Below are 17,553 nucleotides of genomic sequence, written 5' to 3' on the forward strand. Positions count from 1 at the left end.
AACACGTTCCTGCATTTGAGAATACAGCCCTAGTGACACAAATGGCCATCTTCCTGAATCACTTGTGCCTCGCCCATCATTATCATTGTCGAGGGGTCTCTCCTTGGAAAAGTCTCCCTATCAAGAGTGTCCGTATCGAGACCCCTGTTCTCTGCTCTTCCTTTCCAATCACTGGTGTCTCTTAACCTTGATTCCCAGACACTCTGCCGCAAGGCCTGGATTGGAGGTAACATGTTCTGCTGCTTTTTTTGTGCGACTTTGATGGAGGCCAATGTTCTTAACCAAAGAAGCAGCGGAAAAACAGCATTTCACAACTCCATGGATCAGACACAGGAATTGGCCCAGGGAGCAATGTCGTGCATGGCGGGCACCGTGTGGCATCTGGGTAAAAATGAGACTGGCACCCTTTCAACTTTAATGCGGCTCATAACTTCCATAACCATACCTCCTTCTGCACCTCTCCAACCATTGCATCTGTCCACCAAGCGCTGCCCTAAAACTGTCTCTAGTATCCCTGCTGTTGGTCCATTTGAAAGCGAGGCACCTCATCTTCGCAAACTGTGAAATGGTGCTGGTGGGTAGAATGCCTTGAGATGTATGTTTCTCATGCTGTCACCGGGCGCGGGGCAAGCAGCCATCAATTCATCATGTACCTTACCACAAGGTGACCCACCCTACTCGTACAAAACCTCAGTCTCTTTCCTGCACCCCCGACTTTTGCACCAATGACCAACACAGACCATGAATGCTTCCTGCTGCGACAGGCCCAGAAAGGCTTGGAAGAATCAAGCAACAATGTTCACGCATGCCTCAAAGATCTGCAAGCATGTGCATGCTGCATGATGGGGTCAAACAGGTTTACGCGCAAACCATTCATGCATGGGTGTTTGCCACGACTTGTCAGTCCCAGAGAACCCGGGATGTTACTTCTCAGCATGCTTGCACTGGGCTGCTCACTTTAACTCTCAAATACCACAGTCTTGCACATTGAAATCAGACTGAAAGACCCTGCTATAAGACTGATCCTATGAATCAAATCTCAGAACCAACCGCCCTGTTGGCTGCTCCATCCAAGATGTCTACCTGCATCTTCTGAGGTGGTACCTACCCTCACTCTGCAATCGCTAATCAAGTCTGCTGGCCCAGCACCAATAGGCAGTCACAGAGGTCAAAGCTGTCTTTCACACCCTCGCTTCCAGAATTGGAAGACTGGGATCAGAGCAAAGTGGTGAGATAAAGTGCGGTACCTTGGTGCGTGTGACCGGCAAGTGCGAAGCCTACTGGAGGAATCAGCACAGGGGTCTCCAACCTTTTCTATAACAAGAGCTACTTCTGATCAATGAGAACAGTCCTGATCTAGCAATGGCTGCTACTATTGGGGCTGTAGTGACCATATCAAATGCAATCACTGTAGTGACCACACCTTGCAGAATTACTAGTAGTGACCACCCATATATGTATGTCACAATGTCAGGTGACTAAATATTGCATCATGCCAAAATATAAAATAAAGAATATGACTAATACAGTATCATGAACGTATGCATGAACACGTAAGTATTGCTTTACTATTCTTAACTCCACATCTATGTACCTTGAAAGTACACATATCCTCACAATAAATAGATGTAGAGTTCAGAATGTAAATAAAATTAAACTCTTCTATAGATACTTACCTTCATGATATTGTGATGGCTGATGTTCTGGTTACAATATTTTTTCTGGACCCCCAACCACCCAGCGCACAGGAAACAGCCAAGAGTTACTAACACTAATGTGGAGAAACGGTTTATCGATATAAAAGGCTTCCACATGACTAATGAAATAACAGCCACAGGAGAAACGGCTCACTGGTATAAAGGAAATACGAACAGCAATAAACATCCCCAACTCGGTTTGAACTAATATTCAAAGAGCAGCTTTCAATATATTTTGTATATTTAATCACTAAGATCACATTGTACCAAGTCTAGACGTGCCACAGTGATGTGTTGCTTCAGTGCAAAGTAGCTCACTCTTGTTCAACACATACTCAGTGTCTGACTAACCTTTTCGATGCCTGTGCAGCACTTTTCAAGGTCCTAGGATAACTGTAGGACAAAGTAGTGTGGCTGCACATTAATCGCATTCTACATCCTGAAGCCCTTCGTCATTCCACGTGCTGCCTGAGTGGAAGCAACACTGGCTTGACACCGAAGCACCAGGCTGAAGGACCCTCCAAGTGGCTCTTCCCAACGCAGATGGCCTTTAAACCAAAGCACCGTATGAAGTCCACATCTAATCGGCCAAGCATCTTCCGAACACCCCCATCCTTTGTGAATGTCATCTACAGTTAATTCTGAGGGCAGTCGAGCCTACAGGTTATTGAAAATTGTAACCCTAAGGGCATCATCAGCTAGTCCTTTCCCCTTGATAGATGTACATCACTGACTTCTTGATTCATCTTAGACATTGATGGTACAAGAGACTGAATGTTGACATTTCCAGTGCTCCACAAGTTTTCTAGAACTGAATCATCTCATCTCTGGGCTTAGCTGGGTCATCAATGCCGGCAACGAATGCTAAAACCGTAGAGGGCTTCCATCTACAAGCTGTACTCTGATTCCTCCAGGACTGTGCCCTCAATCTGAATAAGAAGTGTGAATTCCTTAGACCCACAAATAGACCGCTTTGACTACAGTTTGTTGAGAGTAGGAGTGGCACCTGACGGGTAGCAATGCTGCTCCGTCGTCTTTACGTGAAGTATGGAACTACTGGTCATAGTTCATTCATCCTGATTCTCAGTTCTCTCATCGAACCGCTGAAATACATGTCAGCATTGGATTCAACGGGTAAGCATCAGCAAGCCTATCCGGCAACCAAAGTCATCCTCTCAGCAGGTCCCATTCTTCGGTACGTTGTTAATGAATGCAAACCCCTTGGGACTAGGGACTGTATTGCTTCAAATGGAGAATGACGCCTATAGCTTAGACCAGTAGGGCACTCCTGCCTACTTCACAAAGGTGCTCACAAATGAGAAAGAAGCCCTCATTATCCACGGGCATGCAGGCAATTCCCTCTCTATCTGTATGGATCTAAATTCCAAGTCTCAACCAAAAAACAAAACGCTGATGCTACCTTTTATGGGGTCATTATAAAATTCTAAGTGACGTTGAAAAGTGGATTCTGCAGTATTTCTTCACACTCTATGACCAGCCTGGATCCCTAAACACAGCATCTACCTATTTCTACAACCATGGCCAGTTACCAGACCGAAACCATGACCACTGACAGATGGTGGAAAACATCCACTCAGCGGTAGAGGTGTTGTTTCCAATGCCCTTACCTGACACCCTAAAAAGCTGCACAGCTGGCGAGTCCCTCTAACTCCCAATCTAGTCAATCCTCCAAGTTTGTAGAAAGCAGATATGCATATCCAATCACGCTACGCCACGCATGCCTGACTGCCTATCTCTGATGTTCCTGCTCAATGTCCACAATTGAATAGCAGTGACTCAAGATGGAACACTCTTGAGGGGCAGTCGCTTTATCATTCCATCTTCCCTCGCCGTCTGCGTTCTCCATCTGTCTCACTTCCTTCATAAACCTGTGGTGAATACCAAAGCCGGACTGAGAATCTCTGGTTAACACCACTAGACGATATGGCAGAGGCCATGATCTGAAAGCATATCCTGTGCTAAGGAGCCCAACCAGCCGAGACACCATCACTGAGCACACCCCTCTGTCCCTGAATCCGAGCCTGTGCTGGCTGCCGTGTGAAGGGAACATTGATTCTCAATGACTTTTCAGTGTATCCAGACATAGAGAGGTGTCTAGCACCTATCCAGAATGGGTTTTTCACCAGCTAGAGAAAGCCCTCTCTACACGCGACCTGCCCAATATGCACCGACCGAGGGCCAATAATTTGCAGACTATCTTGGATCACTCAAAATAAGGTTTATCAAGGTCACTTCTGAGAGGCCAAAAGCTAATGGACCTGAAATATTCATCTGTACTCTTTATAAAGTCTTCCATACAGCTCCAGTGGAAGGACAACTCGGAGTGGGTACTGTATTCATTCCAGAGAGAATACTGAAATATCTCTTACTTCACCAAAGGACGCCCTGTCACTGGGCGGTGCATCAACAGGGCAGTTGCTGATGCCAGTTACACCCGGTCACCTGAGATGCAACCACTTCTGGTGATGAATCCATTCTAGTAAGCCGGCGCAGTGACCGCAACCACATCACTGCCGGCCTTTGAGCGCAGGCCATTGACATTACTATAGGAGCTCAGCTACTTGTGAAATGCTGTCAACCTGGTAACAAGTTCAGGCTGTTCTTCAAACATCATCCATGGACAGTATTGGATAATAAATGAGCTCTGACACTAGCATGATAAGGTGAGGGCTTTGTCACCAGGAACGCCTCATTCTTCAAGACTTTCTGTGGGCGTTGAGGTTCAACCTACCAGAGCACAAACGCAGATTTTCTTATGAAAAGCCCATCTTCCTAGTCCTCTTCATTGCTGCCTCTGGCTTGACTCCTACTGTGAGACCCTATTCTTATGACTCGGGGAGCCCCTAAAAACCAGCATGTCCACCATTAGCATTTCTACCGATCGGTCAAGCCAGGACAGTAGCCGGCCACCCTGTACCTTCTCCATAATACTCTGACCTTCTGTGCACAGAGACTAAACCAGCACCACGTCTCTCTGTGTTGTCTTTTCATTCTTGACACGCGCCTTCACTAGAGAACACATCAGAGCAGAGGGTTTCTCTGGTTTGTGCTGAAGACGATGAAAATAGTCCTCTACGTTAGAGTTCACTAGGGTTACTGCCACCTGTTGTGCAGTCCTTGAATGGCTGAAAATTATTCTTTGGTTAATTCCCCTAGCGGATCAAAGGACTGTAATTCAGACTCTAGTCCTATCCAGATTGGATTATGGCAATGTGCTGTACCCGGGTGCTGATAAGACTTTGATCCACCACTTGCTGATTGTTCAAAATGCTGCTGCTAGGCTGCTCTTTCCATTACCGAAATGTGCTTCAGGCTCCCATCCGTTTCAGGAACTGCACTGGCTCAAGGTCTCTAAACGTATTGAGTTTAAGGCACTGTATTATATGTTCAAGGCCAGATATGGCCTTGCTCCTCGATATCTTCAGCAACTGGTAGTTCGTTATCAGCCTATTCGATCTTTGGGATCCTCGAGTCATGCTTTGTTTTCTGTGCCAAGGTTCCGTTTAACCCGCATGAATGGACGTTCTTTTGCCTACCTTGGTCCGAAACTGTGAAATTCTCTCTGTGCCGAACTTAGAAACTGCAATTCATTACTTGCCTTTTGCAAAAATTGGAAGACTTGGTTATTCTAGATCCTAGGACAAACTATCTGCATCTATGCTGCGCCGGGAAACCCTCGGAGTAGCTGTGCGCATTGCAAATTTCCAAATACGTAGTCCATTACCAGTCTATTATCGCCAGTGCTTAATTTGTTTAAAAAAAAAAAAAAGTGCTAGGGCCCTTGTCAGGAGGCCACTATAGCTTGCACTGCCCATTGCCCCTGCTGGCAATAACAACTACTTACCATGACACTTTTACAAGGGTGACAATTTGGACTATTACAGGCCGCCCAAAGCTATAAGAAAGGTTTGGGCGGCTGGTATTAGTCATTTTTAATGTATAAATAATTATTAAACAACTGTTCTCCTTTCAAAATTACACAGACAGCGCCACCATGTGGTGGATTGTCATAAGTACCGGTGCCGACAATTAAGTCCTGGTACTGAGCACCTGAAACCTCCATCTCAAAATAAGCACTGATTTGCGCAAGAAACATGTTTTTGTTTTCTGATTGTGTTGTACTTTATGTTGGTTAATGCTAAATATCTGCTTGTCCGTCTTGCAGTGACCCGCCACAACCACTTGAAGGATTTCATGCTGGTGGTGTCCATCGTCATCGGCGTGGGCGGCTGCTGGTTTGCATACATCCAGAATCGATATTCCAAGGAGCACATGGGCAAGATGATGAAGGACCTAGAGGGACTCCAGCGAGCTGAGCAGAGCTTACATGACCTGCAGGAAAGGTAAACACAACATGTTCTGTTCTTGTGTCGCTTTCTTTCCTCAGCAGGCTGAAAACCACATTTCTAGATCTAAGTAACTTTCTGATGTAATTTCTCTTCTTTCTAACCTACTCTTGAATTTTTTAGAAACAAACAAAAAACATTAAATTGAGAAAATTACGTTTCTGATGGATACTTCCAGCTGTAAATTCCTCTCCTTTTGAATACCCCCAGGCCTCAACTCTGTGAAGTTTTTCAGCAATTGCTCCAATGTGCCAGTAGGTGGTGCCATCCAACTCCACATTGGCCTTGTCCCACCTCCTGAAGTGACGGTGTAGAGCCTGTATGTAGGTGCCACCCGTGCATGCTAATGTAACTTCCTTTTTTCCATGCCCTTTGACGCAGATCCGGTGCTCTGCTCCTGAATCAGAGTTCAAAATGTTTTCTCAACAGTGTTCTATGGTTTATGCACCCCCTATCCACCCTGAGAAACATGCTTCATGCCATATCATACCTGTAGGAAGATATTGTCTGATACAGACCTTCCTAATATCTGACAAATGCCCTGTAATGCATGAAGTCTCAGGCCCACTCCGTCTAAATGTCCAGGTCCAGACCACCAACCTGTGTTGAGTCCAACACAAAGCGGAAAGACTCAGTCCAAGCACAAGTAGTCTAGACTGAAGTCCTCTCCCTGCTTGTTCCGCTCCAGAGAAACGTTGCAGAGCTGTCACACCAATGATCCGACTTTGAATCAGTCGCCCACCTACTCCGATCCTGTCGTCCACCTACTCCGATCCTGTCGTCCACCTACTCCGATCCTGTCGTCCACCTCCTCTGATCCTGTCTCCAAGCTGGGGTCTATGCACCCCAATTTTTTTTAGACATTTTCGACTCCACAGCAGGTAGAAGACTTCAGGGAGACCATGCTGCAGCTGTTCTAGACAATTTTGGGTCCAGCTAGAGGGACCAGGCTCATAGTGGACAGGCCCTGTTGGGCCTTTGTCTGGCTCCTTTCTGGCATTACTCCTCCCCCCCTCCTTTGCTGACGGCCACGTATGTTCCGGCCTTCCTTCTGCGGAGCGGGCTTGTAGAGTATAATAAGGTTCGGTGTAAGATTCTGTCACTATTCTCAGTCTGTCATTTTCTCTCCATGTCTAAGGGCGTGGAATGCTTTATTGTAAACTGATGTCAGCATGCAGAGGTGGGTCCAAAGTAAATTATCTACCTGCCAAAGTGATTCAATGCTTCAAAAGTCTAGTTGGGCCGTAAAAACAAATTCCACTCTTCCAGTTCATTGCCATATATTGAGATGAAAAATTGTGGCTGCGTTCTCATTAAATCAGGGATGCAGGGCTTGTTCTAAGGTCAAGGTTTGGAACCTAGCAAGGTTGTAATTATACACTTTTCTGATGATACCAGTGCTCTGTTTCTCCAATCTCTGAATATTCACCAGATCTCCATATGCTAATGCTCTGTTTATGAATGGGCTCTGTTTAGGCTAGCTTTCTGATCAAGCGAGAGCTTTGAACATGTCAGCCCTTCCATTATACCGGAAATTTGTTGAGGACGAATCATTGCTCTTTTTCTTACTTGTTTTATGAGGAGACGTCTTGCGAATTACTGTGGCAGATTTATTTTTAATAATTCACTCTTTCATAAGATCTTCCTGTATGTAAAACCCTGCTCCGCTTGCAGCCCAGAGCCTGGTTTGCCCATTGTGAATCAAAGGGATCAGCCCCAGTCTGGCACTCGGCACTTGCAAGCAAGGCTTACAGCTCTCTGTCTCTTAGAGCGCTCAACCTAACAGTAAAGACTTTGTCAATGCACAGCCATATATACCATTCTGAACACCGTATACACGTTTTTAGTGCATGAACCCCTTCTTGTCCTTTTCTGCCCCTCTTCTAACTTGTTCTTTTATTTGTTTTCTTTGCCACTTATTGATTTCATATACACTACATGCTGAATTAATGTATGGGGTTTCTTTCACCCTGTGCCATCAGGCTGGGAGTTATCACACCATCATCTCTTCTTAAGGTCTTCCAATTGCCCCAAAATATATGTATCTTCTCCCTTCTGGTGCTAGGCTGTGATGGAACCTTGCAAACCAGAGAGTGAGTCTGGAGACCAGTGCCAGAGACTTTACCCTAGTATCAGAGCTGATATGACCCCTCTTTGTCCAGCCCAAGTCAAAGACAGTGACATGGTCACATGGTTACTCTCAAAGTCTGAAGGTGCCAGAAAATCTCAAAGCTCTCCTCTCAGGAATAGATGATGGGTCCATTTCTCACTGGCATAAGGCACTTTCACCTCTTGATTTCTGGGGGGAGGGGGATACCATCAACTTTGTGTTTATTTTTTTGTTTACTTGATGTAGGATTGCCAGTTCTCTAGGCTACACAATCATTAGTGGACGCTTTTGAAAGTGACGAGGGAGCAGTTTTAAGACAGGGTTGTTTTTTTTCCTCTGCCCGTCACATTTATTTTTGCCTCTGTTCGCATGAGCTCTCAGGAGTATTGAAAGCAGACTTTGAAATGCTTGTGTCCTGGATGAAAGCCAAGCCTCTTTATACTTGCTCTTGGATGCTGTTGTATCCTTCCAACAGCAAAGTAGAATTAATATCCTGCAGCCACAGGGCCCTTATTCAGATGATGGAGGATAATGGGCTCATAGATGCTTGGGCGCAACTGAAACCACAGAAGGGGGGCAGCACATACTACTCGGCACCCCATAGAGGTGCGCGCGGCTAGATTACTTTGTCGTTTCATCTTCTCCATCCCACTTGTATCATTAAGAAATTCCCTCAGGTTATTTCCGACCACAATCCCTTGGCCCTGGAGGTTCAAAGTAGTGCTGGGAGGGTGTCGGAACGTAGCGGGACCTTTGAACGTGCCCTGCTACTGGACCTGAACTATCTACAGCATATGAGCAAATGGCTTGAGAAATTCCTCGAGACCAACAGGTGAAGTGCTGGATATGGGGTGGTATGGGATGCTCTCGGTATCAGGGGGGGAACCCTTGAGCAATTTGTTGAACCGGAATAAAAAAGCGAATCAAGAGATTAAGACCATGCATAGAACAATTTTAAACATAGAAGAAGAACTTTTAGGGCTATAGCCACTGGCTCAAATACAGATGAGACCCTCCAGAAATTAGCGTTGGCGAAGCCTGCAGCAGGTGAAATCATGGCACCAAGAGCAGCGGGAAAATTCTTGGCCTGGAGACAGTCTTGTTATGAATTTAGTGAGCAAGTTGGGCATATGTTATCTGTAAGGACTAGACAGAAAGCCACTGGGCGAGACATCTTAGAGATTAAAAATTCAGAGGGGGGGGTGGGGTAGTCACAATACCTAGCGAAATACATATGGTTTTTCAAAGTTATTATGAAAATTTATATAGGGAAAATGCGCTCGGGGAACCCAAGAATATAAGACAATATTTAGCATTGCTCACTGCCGATACATTCTCAGTAGAAGACTCAAGGGCTTTGGAGGAGAGATTTTTAGACGAAGAAATTCAGGGAGCCTTAAAGGAATTGCCATCGGGCAAGGCTGTAGGCCCTGACCAAATCCCACTAGAGTTTTATAAGGTTTTTTCTCAACTTTGGGAGGTGATTTATTTTTTGTGATGTGCACAGAGAGGGGAAACTCCTCCAGAGTCATGGGCAGAAGCTAGTATGGCCATTTTTTTTTTTAAAGCCCCCTTTCAACCTGGTTCTTTTAGACCTATTAGTCTAATGAACAGCGACTCAAAAATGTATTTAAAAATTCTAGCGAATTGTTTTAGCACCATGATTGGGAAGGTGATCTCGGCCCGGCAACACGGATTTATCCGAGGCAGAGGTACGGCCGAACATATTTGCAGAGTCTGTACTTTGTTTGATGGTACTTAGGTCACGCAAGATCCTATCGCGCTTATTCTGCTGAACGCAGGGAAAGCGTTTGATAGGGTCTTGTGGGGCTATCTTTGGGCTGTACTTGAGAACTCTGGATAGGAAAGGGGTGTATTAAAGCCATACAGACACTATATAGGAATCCTAAGATTCGACTCCAGTTGATGGGGTGGGGGGAAAAGCGACCCAATTTCTATCACACGAGGGACGAGGCAGGGGTGTCCATGTTCTCCCATCCTATTTGCTTTTTATCTCGACCCTTTGATTAAGAAAAGTGAGGCAAATAAGGGTATCCTCCCTGTGAGAAGTTGGCCTGATGTGCAGTGCTCACTATTCTAGTGATCACTATATATCAGTCCAAACAACCCTTATTGATGATTGGTTGTAAGTCAACCTTATAGACCAGCTATCCTAGTAGCATGGATACGAGCAGTCTAAGGCTAAGACTCTAGAGGGCGTGTTAAGCCAGCTGTTTTACCATCACATTACCCCTTGAACACCCAGTGAAAGGACACCACACAAGTGTTATGAAAATAAACAGTGTATTTATTAGAATCACAACAGCCCTGTACTCTTTATGAGGACAGGGTGCTAGGCACACAACAAAACTCTTACGAAAATACTTAAGTTAGCACAGTATATACAAATGCCCGAGGGGCACGAAAAACCATATACTCTAAAAGTGGAATGCGAAATTACTAGCAGGTAAGTACAGTACTAATAGGCTTTGGAATCGCTAGGACTTGACTATAGAATCGTTAGATTACTTCTAGGAGGCCTAGGGGACTCGGGTGCAGAGTGTGCACTCTCACGCGGGATGCGGGACAAAGTCTATGATAGCTAGTAAAGTTAAAGTTAGTGTTCACGGGCGAACCCGACCTGGTAGGGAGAAAACGACAGTGGATCCTGACCCTTGGATAGTGAGGCTATGCTGGGGCACCGAAATGCCGAAGTTACCTAGCCCAGGGGCTGCAGCTGCATATGTCTCAAAAGACGTCGGGAATCCTCGTTGACGAACCAGGAGCCTGGAAGGAAGATGCTGGCAGGCGACCAGTGAAGAGAGTTCGAAGTGATCCAAGCCTGGATCTGGAAGATGGATGACACCTGAAAGCAGAGGGGACCAAGTTCGTGACTACTAGCCAGTAGTCAGTGGGCACCAGGAGGGCACTGGATGGTAGTCACCTCGACTAGGTGAGTGGGCGACGCTGTGCTCTGCAGATCTCACGGACCAGGAGGCGTTGTCGGCGACCAGGATGGAGAGGCGAGCTGTCCCACGATGGATGAAGCGGTCGGCGTCGAAGTACCCAGGATTGGGCAACAAAGCCTTGGCTAATTCAAGCCCACGCGGTGGACTCAAGATGGCGTCTTGAGTGGACCAGGAGGGTCCGGGGTGCTCCTCTTCTGGAAGGGAGCAAGAGCCAGTCTGGAGCAACCAGACCAGCAGCAGTGATGTCGTCGGGCGTCGTTCAGAAGGCCACAAGCCAGCGGGCTAGTAGCCAAACAACGCGGTGAGCAGCAAAAAGCAGAAGGGCCCCACGCCGATCGTGGAGATGCTGGGGGGCTGCTCTTCGGTGCTGGAGCTGCTCAGGGTCGGGGCTTCTCGGACCCCAAAGCACTCGCCAGGAGATTACTCAGCGGGCTTGCTGTGAAGAAGTCGTGCAGTCTTGGCAATAGCCGGTCCCTTGAGGTCTCGTCGCACTCACGGTTCTCAGCTTGGCTGTAGAGGTGAGTAGAGGTCGGAGGTGCCAGGGAAGCCGTGTCTTGTCGAGCTGGGCAGTCGGATTCCGGAGGAAGGACTTACAGCAGACCGCAGTGTTCTTAAGATGGTGCCTGCGGATGCAGGGTGACTACTCCTTAGCCACAAGGGAGAATCTTGAAGAAGGAAATCTTGAAGTCCTTTCGCAGAAAGTCGTGTCTTGATTCCAAAGATGATCTAATTTGGAAGGGGGCCTGCTCCTACCTTTATCTGGGAAAAGGGGGCTGGCACGCGACTAAGTCCTGCCCTATGGGTGGGACCAGGAGGGGGGTGGTTACACCCCTCTCCTTTGGCGGGCTTTCCCCAGGCCAGGGGCTGGAGTGCCCCTGGAACTGGTTTCAGCCGGCCTATGCACAGTGAGCACCGGGGTGCCACTTGCAGTCACCTTCCCCTGAAGCCCTGCCTACCTAGGATACACAAAATCCTGTCTGGGACGGTGCTGGCACCGCCCCTGGCAGGAAACCCTTTGTCCTTATCTCCTGCTCTGGGAGGACTCCCAGCAGCAGGAGGGCAGACTTGTGTCTCGGTGGCAGCATCCATTTTGTGGAGCTGAGGCTCTGTTTGACTTTAACCGGGGTTAGAGGTTACATACATGTCGTGTCCCTCTAGAAGGGTGGAATGCTAACCCCCTCGCCAGAATTGGCGAGGGGTTAGTATTCCAATTCGTATGACACCTTACTCGACATGTTTTGATAAAGCGATACCAGAGTTGGCATATAACCGCGAGGATTATAATGCACTTAAGAGTATATGGTATGCGATATCATGGAAACGGCTAAGGGATAGATCCCGAAAGCCGCAGACAGGCTCAGCTCATGCCAGAGCACCATCTCACACGATTCCAAGCACTCTGCCTTCAGGATTGTTAAGGCCTGCCATAGGAGTGACTGATAGGAGATCTGTGTGTCCATTTTAGGGTTAGATATAGTGTAGGAGAGTAGGGTCTGCAATCCTATGATCACCCAGATTTTTGCTTTTTGCTGCACTGGTTTACGACTTTCCCTGGCTGTGGGCCTGCTAATCAGACCCACAGCCTAGCTGTTCTCTCTATCCAAATGGTACTCAGGGACTGAATTGGCACTGGGCCCTCTCCAAGTCCCTGTACCCAGGGCTGAGGTGCACCCAGAAGTCTCCCAGGGGCTGAAGCATGTATTGTGCCACCCCTGGACTGACTAACTAAACTGACACAACTGGCTGCACGACAGCTGGGGCAAGGTAGTGTACTCACCCTTTGCTTTAGATATAGTATACCTATATCTAACCCTAAAATGGACACACAGATCTCCTATCAGTCACTCCTATGGCAGGCCTTAACAATCCTGAAGGCAGAGTGCTTGGAATCGTGTGAGATGGTGCTCTGGCATGAGCTGAGCCTGTCTGCGGCTTTCGGGATTTATCCTTTAGCCGTTTCCATGATATCGCATACCATATACTCTTAAGTGCATTATAACCCTCGCGGTTATATGCCAACTCTGGTATCGCTTTATCAAAACATGTCGAGTAAGGTGTCATACGAATTGGAATACTAACCCCTCGCCAATTCTGGCGACGGGGTTAGCATTCCACCCTTCTAGAGGGACACGACATGTATGTAACCTCTAACCCCGGTTAAAGTCAAACAGAGCCTCAGCTCCACAAAATGGATGCTGCCACCGAGACACAAGTCTGCCCTCCTGCTGCTGGGAGTCCTCCCAGAGCAGGAGATAATGACAAAGGGTTTCCTGCCAGGGGCGATGCCAGCACCGTCCCAGACAGGATTTTGTGTATCCTAGGTAGGCAGGGCTTCAGAGGAAGGTGACTACAAGTGGCACCCCGGTGCTCACTGTGCATAGGCCGGCTTGAACCAGTTCCAGGGACACTCCAGACCCTGAGCTGGGGAAAAGCCCGCCAAGGAAGGGGGTGTAACCACCCCCCTCCTGGTCCCACCCATAGGGCAGGACCTAGTCGCGTGCCAGCCCCCTTTTCCCAGATAAAGGTAGGAGCAGGCCCCCTTCCAAATTAGATCATCTTTGGAATCAAGACACGACTTTCTGCGAAAGGACTTCAAGATTTCCTTCTTCAAGATTCTCCCTTGTGGCTAAGGAGTAGTCACCCTGCATCCGCAGGCACCATCGCAAGAACACTGCGGTCTGCTGTAAGTCTTTCCTCCGGAATCCGACTGCCCAGCTCGACAAGACCCGGCTTCCCTGGCACCTCCGACCTCTACTCACCTCTACAGCCAAGCTGAGAACCGTGAGTGCGACAAGACCTCAAGGGACCGACTATTGCCAAGACTGCGCGACTTCTGCACAGCAAGCCCGCCGAGTAATCTCCTGGCGAGTGCTTTGGGGTCCGAGAAGCCCCGACCCTGAGCAGCTCCAGCACCGAAGAGCAGCCCCCCAGCATCTCCACGATCGGCGTGGGGCCCTTCTGCTTTTTGCTGCTCACCGCGTTGTTTGGCTACTAGCCCGCTGGCTTGTGGCCTTCTGAACGACACCCGACGACATCACTGCTGCTGGTCTGGTTGCTCCAGACTGGCTCTTGCTCCCTTCCAGAAAAGGAGCACCCCGGACCCTCCTGGTCCACTCAAGACGCCATTTTGAGTCCACCGCGTGGGCTTGAATTAGCCAAGGCTTTATTGCCCAATCCTGGGTACTTCGACGCCGACAGCTTCATCCATCGTGGGACAGCTCGCCTCTCCATCCTGGTCGCCGACAACGCCTCCTGGTCCGTGAGATCTGCAGAGCACAGCGTCGCCCACTCATCTAGTCGAGGTGACTACCATCCGGTGCCCTCCTGGTGCCCACTGACTACTGGCTAGTAGTCACGAACTTGGTCCCCTCTGCTTTCAGGTGTCATCCATCTTCCAGATCCAGGCTTGGATCACTTCGAACTCTCTTCACTGGTCGCCTGCCAGCATCTTCCTTCCAGGCTCCTGGTGCGTCAACGAGGATTCCCGACGTCTTTTGAGACATATGCAGCTGCAGCCCCCGGGCTAGGTAACTTCGGCATTTCGGTGCCCCAGCATAGCCTCACTATCCAAGGGTCAGGATCCACTGTCGTTTTCTCCCTACCAGGTCGGGTTCGCCCGTGAACACTAACTTTAACTTTACTAGCTATCATAGACTTTGTCCGGCATCCCGCGTGAGAGTGCACACTCTGCACCCGAGTCCCCTAGGCCTCCTAGAAGTAATCTAACGATTCCATAGTCAAGTCCTAGCGATTCCAAAGCCTATTAGTACTGTACTTACCTGCTAGTAATTTCGCATTCCACTTTTAGAGTATATGGTTTTTCGTGCCCCTCGGGCATTTGTATATACTGTGCTAACTTAAGTATTTTCGTAAGAGTTTTGTTGTGTGCCTAGCACCCTGTCCTCATAAAGAGTACAGGGTTGTTGTGATTCTAATAAATACACTGTTTATTTTCATAACACTTGTGTGGTGTCCTTTCACTGGGTGTTCAAGGGGTAATGTGATGGTAAAACAGCTGGCTTAACACGCCCTCTAGAGTCTTAGCCTTAGACTGCTCGTATCCATGCTACTAGGATAGCTGGTCTATAAGGTTGACTTACAACCAATCATCAATAAGGGTTGTTTGGACTGATATATAGTGATCACTAGAATAGTGAGCACTGCACATCAGGCCAACTTCTCACATATAGGTATACTATATCTAAAGCAAAGGGTGAGTACACCACCTTGCCCCAGCTGTCGTGCAGCCAGTTGTGTCAGTTTAGTTAGTCAGTCCAGGGGTGGCACAATACATGCTTCAGCCCCTGGGAGACTTCTGGGTGCACCTCAGCCCTGGGTACAGGGACTTGGAGAGGGCCCAGTGCCAATTCAGTACCTGAGTACAATTTGGATAGAGAGAACAGCTAGGCTGTGGGTCTGATTAGCAGGCCCACAGCCAGGGAAAGTCGTAAACCAGTGCAGCAAAAAGCAAATATCTGGGTGATCATAGGATTGCAGACCCTACTCTCCTACATGACCCCCCCTCAAACTTTGGGACAATAAACTAACCTTGACCAGGCCAGTCTTCTTGCTCTAAGTGGAAATACCTGGAGAGCCCATCAGCATTGCTGTGATCAGTACCAGGTCTATGCTCCACTGTAAAATCCATCCCCTGTAGGGAAATGGACCACCTAAGCAGTTTGGGGTTTTCACCCTTCATCTGATTTAGCCACAAGAGGGGCTTATGGTCGGTCTGAATGGTGAAGTGAGTGCCAAACAAGTAGGCCCTCAGCTTCTTCAGGGCCCAAACCACAGCAAAGGCCTCCCTCTCAATAGCTGACCAATTTTTCTCTCTGGGGGTCAGCCTCCTACTAAAGAAAGCAATAGGCTGATCATTACCATCAAAATTCAGCTGAGACAGAACAGCTCCCACACCCAACTCAGAAGCATCTGTTTGGACAATGGCTTGGAGTAATCTGGACTCTTTAGGATAGGTGCTGTGCACATGGCCTGCTTTAGGTCATTGAATGCTTTCTGACAGCTTGCTGTCCACTGAACTTTCTTTGGCATCTTTTTGCTTGTCAGGTCATTAAGAGGGGTCACTATGGACCCATCATTTCTGACAAACTTCCTATAGTACCCAGTCAGGCCCAAGAAAGCTCGAACCTGAGTCTGGGTGATTGGAGGAGTCCAGTCCTTGATGGCCTGTATCTTACTCTCCAGTGGCTGAACCTGGCCTCCACCTACAAGGTGGCCCAGGTATACAACCTGTGTCTGCCCTATCTGGCACTTAGTGGCCTTGATAGTGAGGCCTGCCTTTTGCAGAGCCTTTAACACTTTCCTCAGGTGGACCAGGTGATCCTCCCAGGTGGAGCTAAAGACAGCAATATCGTCAAGATATGCTGCACAGAAGTCATCCAGCCCAGTGAGGACTTGATTCACCAACCTTTGGAAGGTGGCAGGTGCATTCTTCAGACCAAAGGGCATTACCACAAATTGATAATGCCCACCAGGGGTAGAAAATGCTGTCTTGGGTTTGGCCTCCTCAGCTAACCTGATTTGCCAATACCCAGCTGTCAAATCAAATGTACTTAAGAAGTTGGCAGAAGCCAATTTATCTATAAGTTCATCTGCTCTTGGTATTGGGTGGGCATCAGTCTTAGTGACTGCATTGAGGCCTCTGTAGTCTACGCAAAACCTCATCTCCTTCTTACCACCCTGGGTGTGAGGCTTTGGCACTAGAACTACTGGGCTAGCCCAAGGGCTATCTGAGGGCTCAATGACTCCCAGTTCCAACATTTTCAGCACTTCAGTTTTGATGCAGTCTCTAACATGATCAGGCTTTCTGTAGATTTTACTCTTGACAGGCAGACTGTCTCCAGTGTCAACATCATGGGTACACCAATCAGTTTGGCTGGGTGTCAGAGAGAACATATGTCTGAAGGATTGCAGAACTTGCCTGCAATCCTGTTGCTGATGTTCAGTGAGGCTGCCACAAAAGACAACACCATCTACTGATCCATCATCAGGATTCTGAGTGAGCAGGTCTGGGAGAGGGTCACTCTCTTCCTCCTGTCCCTCATCTGTGGCCATGAGCAAGCTCATGTCCTTCCTGTCGACATATGCCTTGAGCCTGTTTACATGGAGCACTCTGAGAGGGCTCCTGGGAGTTCCAAGGTCCACCAAGTAGGTAACCTCTCCCTTTTGCTCAATGATGGTGTGGGGCCCAGACCATTTGTCTTTCAGAGCTGCTGGGGCCACTGGCTCCAGCACCCACACCTTCTGTCCTGGCTGGTACACAGTCAGAACAGCCTTTTGGTCATGCCAAGCTTTTTGAAGTTCTTGGCTGGCCTCCAGGTTTTTAGATGCCTTTTCCATATACTCAGCCATCCTGGAGCGGAGACCAAGTACATAGTCCACTATGTTGGTTG

At 48.1% G+C, this 17,553-nt stretch overlaps 1 protein-coding gene across 9 annotated transcripts in view; it reads left to right on the plus strand.

Annotated features, from left to right (window-relative positions):
• STIM1 (stromal interaction molecule 1) overlaps positions 1-17,553 on the plus strand; it is a 508,846-nt gene that overhangs the window by 384,557 nt on the left and 106,736 nt on the right. For all 9 annotated transcript variants that reach the window (XM_078658670.1, XM_078658667.1, XM_078658664.1 and 6 more), the window contains one exon: positions 5,884-6,061. In XM_078658670.1, the coding sequence (XP_078514796.1) occupies positions 5,884-6,061 (178 nt within the window). The remainder of the gene's footprint in view (positions 1-5,883; positions 6,062-17,553) is intronic.

Source organism: Lissotriton helveticus, chromosome 8 (genome assembly GCF_964261635.1).
Source record: "Lissotriton helveticus chromosome 8, aLisHel1.1, whole genome shotgun sequence".
Classification (NCBI taxonomy): Eukaryota; Metazoa; Chordata; class Amphibia; order Caudata; family Salamandridae; genus Lissotriton; species Lissotriton helveticus.